This window comes from Rutilus rutilus (genome assembly GCF_951802725.1).
Source record: "Rutilus rutilus genome assembly, chromosome: 16".
Lineage (NCBI taxonomy): Eukaryota > Metazoa > Chordata > Actinopteri > Cypriniformes > Leuciscidae > Rutilus > Rutilus rutilus.
The window spans coordinates 783,225-795,724 of NC_140224.1; the positions used below are offsets into that span (position 1 = coordinate 783,225).

At 42.2% G+C, this 12,500-nt stretch overlaps 1 protein-coding gene across 4 annotated transcripts in view; it reads left to right on the plus strand.

Annotated features, from left to right (window-relative positions):
* myocd (myocardin) overlaps positions 1-12,500 on the plus strand; it is a 113,665-nt gene that overhangs the window by 77,047 nt on the left and 24,118 nt on the right. For 3 of the 4 annotated variants that reach the window (XM_084434839.1, XM_084434840.1, XM_084434841.1), the window contains 3 exons: positions 104-159; positions 2,601-2,676; positions 7,147-7,299. In XM_084434839.1, the coding sequence (XP_084290965.1) occupies positions 104-159; positions 2,601-2,676; positions 7,147-7,299 (285 nt within the window). The remainder of the gene's footprint in view (positions 1-103; positions 160-2,600; positions 2,677-7,146; positions 7,300-12,500) is intronic. The other variant, XM_084434842.1, reaches the window with a different exon arrangement.

The window sequence follows — 12,500 nt, forward strand, 5'->3', positions numbered from 1 at the left end:
CGCTGTCGTCTTCAGACTAGCTTTGATTTGACAGTGTGTTCATGAACGGCTCCACAGATATAAGTCTCTCACACTCACTCGGTTCTGTCTCATTTGTTTCCAGCCCTGAAGAGTCCGGCTTCGTTCCACGAACAGAGGAAAAGTCTGGAGCGATCCAAGGTTAGTTAGAAGCAGGAATCTCAATATCTCCCAGAATCCTTTACAAACGTTCAGTTCGAGGAATGATTATAAACTGCAGCATTTTCAGCTGTTAAAGCGTAACTTTTTTGGGGTTAAAAATTATCCAAAATAATTTTTTAAGTAAGTACATAATCAGCCAGTGTTCAAACCTCTCTGCTTGCCGTAGCTCGATTCAAAACGGTAAGCTTGTAATAATGTGTTTAACTCCAGTGGTACTGGTGGATTTCTGCTGGAAATTCTAGCATGTCTTTGCGTCATTCCATCACATCTGTCCACATAAAGTCACATCTGTCCACATCTGTCCACATAAAGTCACATCTGTCCACATCTGTCCACATAAAGTCACATCTGTCCACATAAAGAAGAGTCTCGGCTAGTCGACTATGAGTGTGAGGATGCTGGAGATTTATAGCCTTTTCTCACAGCACTTGATATAATTAAACTTGATGGCAGATCCAGAAAGGTTCAAACGACGATCACCAACTGGAGATTCACCCGCTGTAAAATGCAAAAGACGTCGGACTTCGGAGCGGCTACAGAAAAACAGAGACTGACACCGGCCCATGCGGAAACAAGGATAATATCGGAAGGGCATTAAATGTCACGCAATGCTGATGTTGTTAACATTAACAATTTGAGAACAAAGTATAATTTGCACGGTTTGACGTGATATGATAAGCGATCGTTAGATTTAATCAGCCTTAAATTTCCCTTAGTTGATCAGAACTAAAGTGGATGTTACTTGTTCAGAACATTTTCCGGTGAAAATTCTTATGTTGGTCAAACTTCCAAAAAGCAGAATCTGTGATTGCGAATGCCAGTATCCACACCGGCGGCGACTGACAGCCGCACATTCTCCTCAAAACACTGGATTCATCCGCGCTGTGCCGTGCCGAGGCACAACCCACGTAAAGTTGATCATTCCACGAATAACTGCAATTGCAGATTTCGAACAGAGATGGCGACAAAGATGAAAAACTACGGACTGCAGCATTAATATATTGGGCCCTATCTCGCTCCCAGCGCAATTGACTTTGCACACCGACCCATGTATCATTCCTGTTTCTCACCCGCGCACAGCGGACTTTTCCCTCCACAGACAAACGTCGGTAAATTAGGGAATGAACTTGCGCTCCCGGGGGCGGTTCAGCGAAAAGAGGAGGCGTGTTCCGGCGCAAACGTTCCCTGGTGCTATTTTGCAGTTTCAGAAAACAATTCCGCCACTGACCAGGAGAAACCTCGTCTAAAGTCAGTGGCGCGTTGCACATGTTATTCATATTCTATTTTAAGGGCGCATGTTTGGCCATAATCAATGTAGCGTGTGCACAACGCACATACACTTTGCTTCTCTCATCTACACAGTTCCCATTTTTGCAAACCATATAATTAAAGGAAAAATATTACCACACGAGGGAAATCATTGTGGTGCCCATGAAGATGTGAAAAAATAGGCATAAATCTAGCTTACACATTTACCCAAATGATCATACGCCTGTTTAAGCGAAGCTAATCTGGGTGTGTTTCTCCATCCCCAATGTCACTTCTCTGTGTTTTACGGCCCTGACGAGAACGTCGGTCTCCTCGGCTGTGAACCGCTGCTGGCAAATCCGCCGTTATAATAGCAATCCGCCATGGAACAAGCACACCTGCTCTTAAAGGGAATGTGAGATGTCGCTCTTTATTTCACGTTACACCCAAACTACACCTATGAGTATTGATTTGTATAGAGTATAGATTTGCGTCGGATCCGCCCACAAAGTTACTTGCGTTTCGCGTTTGATACTTGCGTTTCAAATCGTTAAAATAGGGCCCATTGTCTTGGTCTAGTCCGGTTTATTTCTACAGCGCTTTATACAAAACAGAGTGTTTCAAAGCAGCTTCACAGTGAACAACAGGAAAAATTCATCAGTTATGAAACAAATAGCATTTCACACACTATATCGTTAAAAGTTTGGGGTCGGTAAGATTTTTAATGTTTCTGAAAGTCTCTTCTGCTCATCAAAAGCTGCATTTATTTGATCAAAAATTCAGTGAAAACAGTGAAATATTATTATAATGTAAATCAGCTGTTTTCTATGTGAATATACAGTAAAGTGTAATTTATTCCTGTGATCAAAGCTGAATTTTCAGCATCATTACTCCAGTCTTCAGTGTCACATGATCCTTCAGAAATCACTCTAATATGATTAAAAACAATAAATCCTCTTATCGGCCTTAAACTTTTGAACGCTACTGTATAAAGCAGCTCTAAAAAGAGTGTCATTATTCAGTTCAATAACTCTGTCACTGCTGCAAAATTCAATTATGAATGAAATTTGATTCTGATTTAAGCAGATGTTTTGTGAAAGTGTATAAAAATCCTACTCATTATAAGTATACGTGAAAATCCTACTCACGTTTTATAATATGTGATGTTGCAGACTGGAGATTACTTGAAACACAAAATCAGAAGCAGACCAGAGAAATCCGAGCTCGTCAACATGCATATTCTACAAGGTAAAGGCTTTTAATCATAAAATATATGCATAGAATGATTAATATGTGTCTAATGAACCTGGCTGTGTGTATTATGAATATTTTTGGCTATTTTTCTTTCTCTTTTGTAATTCACTAAATGCATGAATGTAAGTAAAAATATACGATTGAAATGACGAGATTGACGAGCGTCTCGATCCCGGTTTATTCCGGAGTGACTCTGGTTCTGCATCGTGTGTGTTTGAGTGAAGAGCTTGTGTTTCATGTGTGTGTTTGAGTGTAGAGCTTGTGTTTCATGTGTGTGTTTGAGTGTAGAGCTTGTGTTTCATGTGTGTGTTTGAGTGTAAAGCTTGTGTTTCGCTTGTGCATCATGTGTGTGTTTGAGTGTAGAGCTTGTGTTTCATGTGTGTGTTTGAGTGTAAAGCTTGTGTTTCATGTGTGTGTTTGAGTGAAGAGCTTATGTTTCATGTGTGTGTTTGAGTGTAAAGCTTGTGTTTCGCTTGTGCATCATGTGTGTGTTTGAGTGTAGAGCTTGTGTTTCATGTGTGTGTTTGAGTGTAGAGCTTGTGTTTCATGTGTGTGTTTGAGTGTAGAGCTTGTGTATCATGTGTGTGTTTGAGTGTAGAGCTTGTGTATCATGTGTGTGTTTGAGTGTAGAGCTTGTGCATCATGTGTGTGTTTGAGTGTAGAGCTTGTGTATCATGTGTGTGTTTGAGTGTAGAGCTTGTGTTTCATGTGTGTGTTTGAGTGTAAAGCTTGTGTTTCGCTTGTGCATCATGTGTGTGTTTGAGTGTAGAGCTTGTGTTTCATGTGTGTGTTTGAGTGTAAAGCTTGTGTTTCATGTGTGTGTTTGAGTGAAGAGCTTGTGTTTCATGTGTGTGTTTGAGTGTAAAGCTTGTGTTTCGCTTGTGCATCATGTGTGTGTTTGAGTGTAGAGCTTGTGTTTCATGTGTGTGTTTGAGTGTAGAGCTTGTGTTTCATGTGTGTGTTTGAGTGTAGAGCTTGTGCATCATGTGTGTGTTTGAGTGTAGAGCTTGTGCATCATGTGTGTGTTTGAGTGTAGAGCTTGTGTTTCATGTGTGTGTTTGAGTGTAGAGCTTGTGTATCATGTGTGTGTTTGAGTGAAGAGCTTGTGTATCATGTGTGTGTTTGAGTGTAGAGCTTGTGTTTCATGTGTGTGTTTGAGTGTAGAGCTTGTGTTTCATGTGTGTGTTTGAGTGAAGAGCTTGTGTTTCATGTGTGTGTTTGAGTGTAAAGCTTGTGTTTCGCTTGTGCATCATGTGTGTGTTTGAGTGTAGAGCTTGTGTTTCATGTGTGTGTTTGAGTGAAGAGCTTGTGTTTCATGTGTGTGTTTGAGTGTAGAGCTTGTGTATCATGTGTGTGTTTGAGTGAAGAGCTTGTGTATCATGTGTGTGTTTGAGTGAAGAGCTTGTGTTTCATGTGTGTGTTTGAGTGAAGAGCTTGTGTTTCATGTGTGTGTTTGAGTGAAGAGCTTGTGTTTCATGTGTGTGTTTGAGTGTAGAGCTTGTGTTTCATGTGTGTGTTTGAGTGAAGAGCTTGTGTATCATGTGTGTGTTTGAGTGAAGAGCTTGTGTATCATGTGTGTGTTTGAGTGTAGAGCTTGTGTATCATGTGTGTGTTTGAGTGAAGAGCTTGTGTTTCATGTGTGTGTTTGAGTGTAGAGCTTGTGTTTCATGTGTGTGTTTGAGTGAAGAGCTTGTGTATCATGTGTGTGTTTGAGTGTAGAGCTTGTGTTTCATGTGTGTGTTTGAGTGTAGAGCTTGTGTTTCATGTGTGTGTTTGAGTGTAGAGCTTGTGTTTCATGTGTGTGTTTGAGTGTAGAGCTTGTGTTTCATGTGTGTGTTTGAGTGAAGAGCTTGTGTTTCATGTGTGTGTTTGAGTGTAGAGCTTGTGTTTCATGTGTGTGTTTGAGTGTAGAGCTTGTGTTTCATGTGTGTGTTTGAGTGTAGAGCTTGTGTATCATGTGTGTTTCATGTGTGAAGAGCTTGTGTTTCATGTGTGTGTTTCAGTGAAGGGCTTGTGTTTCATGTGTGTGTTTGAGTGAAGAGCTTGTGTGTCATGTGTGTGTTTGAGTGAAGAGCTTGTGTATCATGTGTGTGTTTGAGTGTAGAGCTTGTGTTTCATGTGTGTGTTTGAGTGAAGAGCTTGTGTTTCATGTGTGTGTTTCAGTGTAGAGCTTGTGTATCGTGTGTGTTTCAGTGTAGAGCTTGTGTTTCATGTGTGTGTTTGAGTGAAGAGCTTGTGTTTCATGTGTGTTTCAGTGTAGAGCTTGTGTTTCATGTGTGTGTTTGAGTGTAGAGCTTGTGTTTCATGTGTGTGTTTGAGTGTAGAGCTTGTGTTTCATGTGTGTGTGTGTGTGTGTGTGTGTTTCAGTGTAGAGCTTGTGTTTCATGTGTGTGTTTGAGTGAAGAGCTTGTGTTTCATGTGTGTGTTTGAGTGAAGAGTGAAGAGCTTGTGTTTCATGTGTGTGTTTCAGTGAAGAGCTTGTGTTTCATGTGTGTGTTTGAGTGAAGAGCTTGTGTTTCATGTGTGTGTTTCAGTGAAGAGCTTGTGTATCATGTGTGTGTTTCAGTGTAGAGCTTGTGTTTCATGTGTGTGTTTGAGTGTAGAGCTTGTGTTTCATGTGTGTGTGTGTTTCAGTGTAGAGCTTGTGTTTCATGTGTGTGTTTGAGTGTAGAGCTTGTGTTTCATGTGTGTGTTTGAGTGAAGAGCTTGTGTATCATGTGTGTGTTTGAGTGTAGAGCTTGTGTATCATGTGTGTGTTTGAGTGAAGAGCTTGTGTTTCATGTGTGTGTTTGAGTGAAGAGCTTGTGTTTCATGTGTGTGTTTGAGTGAAGAGCTTGTGTTTCATGTGTGTTTGAGTGAAGAGCTTGTGTTTCATGTGTGTTTGAGTGAAGAGCTTGTGTTTCATGTGTGTGTTTGAGTGAAGAGCTTGTGTTTCATGTGTGTGTTTGAGTGAAGAGCTTGTGTATCATGTGTGTGTTTCAGTGTAGAGCTTGTGTTTCATGTGTGTGTTTGAGTTTAGAGCTTGTGTTTCATGTGTGTGTTTGAGTGTAGAGCTTGTGTTTCATGTGTGTGTGTGTTTCAGTGTAGAGCTTGTGTTTCATGTGTGTGTTTGAGTGAAGAGCTTGTGTTTCATGTGTGTGTTTGAGTGAAGAGCTTGTGTATCATGTGTGTGTTTCAGTGTAGAGCTTGTGTTTCATGTGTGTGTTTGAGTTTAGAGCTTGTGTTTCATGTGTGTGTTTGAGTGTAGAGCTTGTGTTTCATGTGTGTGTGTGTTTCAGTGTAGAGCTTGTGTTTCATGTGTGTGTTTGAGTGAAGAGCTTGTGTTTCATGTGTGTGTTTGAGTGTAGAGCTTGTGTTTCATGTGTGTGTTTGAGTGTAGAGCTTGTGTTTCATGTGTGTGTTTGAGTGTAGAGCTTGTGTTTCATGTGTGTGTTTGAGTGAAGAGCTTGTGTTTCATGTGTGTGTTTGAGTGTAGAGCTTGTGCATCATGTGTGTGTTTGAGTGTAGAGCTTGTGTTTCATGTGTGTGTTTGAGTGAAGAGCTTGTGTTTCATGTGTGTGTTTGAGTGAAGAGCTTGTGTTTCATGTGTGTTTGAGTGAAGAGCTTGTGTTTCATGTGTGTGTTTGAGTGAAGAGCTTGTGTATCATGTGTGTGTTTCAGTGTAGAGCTTGTGTATCATGTGTGTTTCAGTGTAGAGCTTGTGTTTCATGTGTGTGTTTGAGTGTAGAGCTTGTGTTTCATGTGTGTGTTTGAGTGAAGAGCTTGTGTTTCATGTGTGTGTTTGAGTGTAGAGCTTGTGCATCATGTGTGTGTTTGAGTGTAGAGCTTGTGTTTCATGTGTGTGTTTGAGTGAAGAGCTTGTGTTTCATGTGTGTGTTTGAGTGAAGAGCTTGTGTTTCATGTGTGTTTGAGTGAAGAGCTTGTGTTTCATGTGTGTGTTTGAGTGAAGAGCTTGTGTATCATGTGTGTGTTTCAGTGTAGAGCTTGTGTTTCATGTGTGTGTTTGAGTTTAGAGCTTGTGTTTCATGTGTGTGTTTGAGTGTAGAGCTTGTGTTTCATGTGTGTGTGTGTTTCAGTGTAGAGCTTGTGTTTCATGTGTGTGTTTGAGTGAAGAGCTTGTGTTTCATGTGTGTGTTTGAGTGTAGAGCTTGTGTTTCATGTGTGTGTTTGAGTGTAGAGCTTGTGTTTCATGTGTGTGTTTGAGTGTAGAGCTTGTGTTTCATGTGTGTGTTTGAGTGAAGAGCTTGTGTTTCATGTGTGTGTTTGAGTGAAGAGCTTGTGTATCATGTGTGTGTTTGAGTGAAGAGCTTGTGTTTCATGTGTGTGTTTGAGTGAAGAGCTTGTGTATCATGTGTGTTTCAGTGTAGAGCTTGTGTTTCATGTGCGTGTTTGAGTGAAGAGCTTGTGTTTCATATGTGTGTTTCAGTGTAGAGCTTGTGTTTCATGTGTGTGTTTATTACACAGATCCAGCGGGTGAAGACTCCCAGAACACACTGAAGAGAGCCAGGTTTGCTGATGAGCTGAACGAGAAGATCTCTCTCAGACCCGGTCCACTGGAGCTGGTGGAGAAGAACATCATCCCGGTCCATTCCACACTTAAACAAGCCGCTATCACAGGTATTATTAGAGTTATAAGATGCTTCAGTAACTCCTGAAAGCCAAAGCCTCTTCTCAGCTGACAGGGAATGTTCTGGCAAAGTTACGCTCAAACGTTCTTCCGACAACATTAATGGAACATTCGTTCAAAGTTATTTGGTGTTTAATAATGTTCTCAAAACATCAGCACAGAAACTCTCTCTTTTATAGTTAACTGAAACTAAAACCAAAACCATAAAATAAAAAAAATAAAAACATTTTCATTACTTGAAATAAAATAACCGTTAACGGTAATAAAATAAAATAAATCATAAACTTATTTTATTTTAGCTAGTTACCAAGTTCTCTTTCTTTCATGTAGTTTCACATTCTAAACGAACTAAAACTTAAACATAACATAATTTGTAAATTATGAAAACAAAAAACTTTGTTTACTGGAAATATAAAAATAAAGATTAATTCACAATATTAATGGGAAGTATAACTGTGTGTGTGTGTGTGTGTGTGTGTGTGTGTGTGTGTGTGTGTGTGTGTGTGTGTGTGTGTGTGTGTGTGTGTGTGTGTGTGTGTGTGTGTGTGTGTGTGTGTGTGTGTGTGTGTGAGTGTTTGAGTGTGTGAGTGTGTCTGAGTGTGTGAGTGTGTCTGAGTGTCTGTGAGTGTGTGTGAGTGTGTGAGTGTGTGTGTTTGAGTGAAGACAATTATCCGAGTGTGTGTGTGATTGTTTGTTTGGTTGTGTGTGTGTGTGTGTGTGTGTGTGTGTGTGTGTGTGTGTGAGTGTTTGAGTGAAGACAATTATCCGAGTGTGTGTGTGATTGTTTGGTTGGTTGTGTGTGTGTGTGTGTGTGTGTGTGTGTGTGTGTGTGTGTGTGTGTGTGTGTGTGTGTGTGTGTGTGTGTGTGTGTGTGTGTGTGTGTGTGTGTGTGTGTGTGTGTGAGTGAGTGTTTGAGTGTGTGAGTGTGTGTGAGTGTGTGAGTGTGTGTGAGTGTCTGTGAGTGTGTGTGAGTGTGTGTGTTTGAGTGAAGACAATTATCCGAGTGTGTGTGTGATTGTTTGTTTGGTTGGTTGTGTGTGTGTGTGTGTGTGTGTGTGTGTGAGAGAGTGAGTGTTTGAGTGAAGACAATTATCTGAGTGTGTGTGTGTGTGTGTGTGTGTGTGTGTGTGTGATTGTTTGGTTGGTTGGTTGGTGTGTGTGTGTGTGTGTGTGTGTGTGTGTGTGTGTGTGTGTGTGTGTGTGTGTGTGTGTGTGTGTGTGTGTGTGTGTGTGTGTGTGTTTGAGTGAAGACAATTATCTGAGTGTGTGTGTGTGTGTGTGTGTGTGTGATTGTTTGGTTGGTTGGTTGGTTGTGTGTGTGTGTGTGTGTGTGTGTGTGTGTGTGTGTGTGTGTGTGTGTGTGTGTGTGTGTGTCTGTGTGTGAGTGTTTGAGTGAAGACAATTATCCGAGTGTGTGTGTGTGTGTGTGTGTGTGATTGTTTGGTTGGTTGTGTGTGTGTGTGTGTGTGTGTGTGTGTGTGTGTGTGTGTGTGTGTGTGTGTGTGTGTGTGTGTGTGTGTGTCTGTGTGTGTCTGTGTGTGAGTGTTTGAGTGAAGACAATTAACCCGAGTGTGTGTGTGATTGTTTGTTTGGTTGGTTGTGTGTGTGTGTGTGTGTGTGTGTGTGTGTGTGTGTGTGTGTGTGTGAGTGAGTGTTTGAGTGAAGACAATTAACCCGAGTGTGTGTGTGTGTGTGTGTGATTGTTTGGTTGGTTGTGTGTGTGTGTGTGTGTGTGTGTGTGTGTGTGTGTGTGTGTGTGTGTGTGTGTGTGTGTGTGTGTGTGTGTGTGTGTGTGTGTGTGTGTGTGTGAGTGAGTGTTTGAGTGAAGACAATTAACCCGAGTGTGTGTGTGATTGTTTGTTTGGTTGGTTGGTTGTGTGTGTGTGTGTGTGTGTGTGTGTGTGTGTGTGAGTGAGTGTTTGAGTGAAGACAATTAACCCGAGTGTGTGTGTGATTGGTTGGTTGGTTGTGTGTGTGTGTGTGTGTGTGTGTGTGTGTGTGTGTGTATGTATGTGTGATTGAGTGTTTGAGTGAAGACAACTTGTGTGTGTGATTGGTTGGTTGGTTGTGTGTGTGTGTGTGTGTGTGTGTGTGTGTGTGTGTTTGAGTGAAGACAATTATCCGATTGAGTGTGTGTGTGTTTGATTGTTTGTTTGGTTGGTTGTGTGTGTGTGTGTGTGTGTGTGTGTGTGTGTGTGTGTGTGTGTGTGTGTGTGTGTGTGTGTGTGTGAGTGAGTGTTTGAGTGAAGACAATTAACCCGAGTGTGTGTGTGATTGTTTGGTTGGTTGTGTGTGTGTGTGTGTGTGTGTGTGTGTGTGTGTGTGTGTGTGTGTGTGTGTGTGTGTGTGTGTCTGTGTGTGTCTGTGTGTGAGTGAGTGTTTGAGTGAAGACAATTAACCCGAGTGTGTGTGTGATTGTTTGTTTGGTTGGTTGTGTGTGTGTGTGTGTGTGTGTGTGTGTGTGTGTGTGAGTGAGTGTTTGAGTGAAGACAATTAACCCGAGTGTGTGTGTGTGTGTGTGTGATTGTTTGGTTGGTTGTGTGTGTGTGTGTGTGTGTGTGTGTGTGTGTGTGTGTGTGTGTGTGTGTGTGTGTGTGTGTGTGTGTGTGAGTGAGTGTTTGAGTGAAGACAATTAACCCGAGTGTGTGTGTGATTGTTTGTTTGGTTGGTTGTGTGTGTGTGTGTGTGTGTGTGTGTGTGTGTGTGTGAGTGAGTGTTTGAGTGAAGACAATTAACCCGAGTGTGTGTGTGATTGTTTGGTTGGTTGTGTGTGTGTGTGTGTGTGTGTGTGTGTGTGTGTGTGTGTGTGTGTATGTGTGTGTGTGTGTGTATGTATGTGTGATTGAGTGTTTGAGTGAAGACAACTCGTGTGTGTGATTGGTTGGTTGGTTGTGTGTGTGTGTGTGTGTGTGTGTGTTTGAGTGAAGACAATTATCCGATTGAGTGTGTGTGTGTTTGATTGTTTGTTTGGTTGGTTGTGTGTGTGTGTGTGTGTGTCTGTGTGTGTGTGTGTGTGTGTGTGTGTGTGTGTGTGTGTGTGTGTGTGTGTGTGTGTGTGTGTGTGTGAGTGAGTGTTTGAGTGAAGACAATTAACCCGAGTGTGTGTGTGATTGTTTGTTTGTTTGGTTGGTTGTGTGTGTGTGTGTGTGTGTGTGAGTGAGTGTTTGAGTGAAGACAATTAACCCGAGTGTGTGTGTGATTGTTCGGTTGGTTGTGTGTGTGTGTGTGTGTGTGTGTGTGTGTGTGTGTGTGTGTGTGTGTGTGTGTGTGTGTGTGTGTGTGTGTGTGTGTTTGAGTGAAGACAATTATCCGAGTGTGTGTGTGTGTGTGTGTGTGTGTGTGTGTGATTGTTTGGTTGGTTGTGTGTGTGTGTGTGTGTGTGTGTGTGTGTGTGTGTGTGTGTGTGTGTGTGTGTGTGTGTGTGTGTGTCTGTGTGTGTCTGTGTGTGAGTGTTTGAGTGAAGACAATTAACCCGAGTGTGTGTGTGATTGTTTGTTTGGTTGGTTGTGTGTGTGTGTGTGTGTGTGTGTGTGTGTGTGTGTGTGTGTGTGTGTGTGTGAGTGAGTGTTTGAGTGAAGACAATTAACCCGAGTGTGTGTGTGTGTGTGTGTGATTGTTTGGTTGGTTGTGTGTGTGTGTGTGTGTGTGTGTGTGTGTGTGTGTGTGTGTGTGTGTGTGTGTGTGTGTGTGTGTGTGTGTGTGTGTGTGTGTGTGTGTGTGTGTGTGTGAGTGAGTGAGTGTTTGAGTGAAGACAATTAACCCGAGTGTGTGTGTGATTGTTTGTTTGGTTGGTTGGTTGTGTGTGTGTGTGTGTGTGAGTGAGTGTTTGAGTGAAGACAATTAACCCGAGTGTGTGTGTGATTGTTTGGTTGGTTGTGTGTGTGTGTGTGTGTGTGTGTGTGTGTGTGTGTGTGTGTGTGTGTGTGTGTGTGTATGTATGTATGTGTGATTGAGTGTTTGAGTGAAGACAACTCGTGTGTGTGATTGGTTGGTTGGTTGTGTGTGTGTGTGTGTGTGTGTGTGTGTGTGTGTGTGTGTGTGTGTGTGTGTGTGTGTTTGAGTGAAGACAATTATCCGATTGAGTGTGTGTTTGATTGTTTGTTTGGTTGGTTGTGTGTGTGTGTGTGTGTGTGTGTGTGTGTGTGTGTGTGTGTGTGTGTGTGTGTGAGTGAGTGTTTGAGTGAAGACAATTAACCCGAGTGTGTGTGTGATTGTTTGGTTGGTTGTGTGTGTGTGTGTGTGTGTGTATGTGTGATTGAGTGTTTGAGTGAAGACAACTCGTGTGTGTGATTGGTTGGTTGGTTGTGTGTGTGTGTGTGTGTGTGTGTGTGTGTGTGTGTGTGTGTGTGTGTGTGTGTGTGTGTGTGTGTTTGAGTGAAGACAATTATCCGATTGAGTGTGTGTGTGTTTGATTGTTTGTTTGGTTGGTTGTGTGTGTGTGTGTGTGTGTGTGTGTGTGTGTGTGTGTGTGTGTGTGTGTGTGTGTGTGTGTGTGTGTGTGTTTGAGTGAAGACAATTATCCGATTGAGTGTGTGTGTGTTTGATTGTTTGTTTGGTTGGTTGTGTGTGTGTGTGTGTGTGTGTGTGTGTGTGTGTGTGTGTGTGTGTGTGTGTGTGTGTGTGTGTGTGTGTGTGTGTGTGAGTGAGTGTTTGAGTGAAGACAATTAACCCGAGTGTGTGTGTGATTGTTTGGTTGGTTGGTTGTGTGTGTGTGTGTGTGTGTGTGTGTGTGTGTGTGTGTGTATGTATGTGTGATTGAGTGTTTGAGTGAAGACAACTCGTGTGTGTGATTGGTTGGTTGGTTGTGTGTGTGTGTGTGTGTGTGTGTGTGTGTGTGTGTGTGTGTGTGTGTGTGTGTGTGTGTGTGTGTGTGTGTGTGTGTGTGTGTGTGTGTGTGTGTGTGTTTGAGTGAAGACAATTATCCGATTGAGTGTGTGTTTGATTGTTTGTTTGGTTGGTTGTGTGTGTGTGTGTGTGTGTGTGTGTGTGTGTGTGTGTGTGTGTGTGTGTGTGTGTGTGTGTGTGTGTGTGTGTGTGTGTGTGAGTGAGTGTTTGAGTGAAGACAATTATCCGAGTGTGTGTGTGATTGTTTGGTTGGTTGTGTGTGTGTGTGTGTAACTGATCTGATATCTGAGCATGTGAGCTGCCAGCAGCAGTGCAGGGACTGCTTTCAATCAGGTTCTCTGCTGGG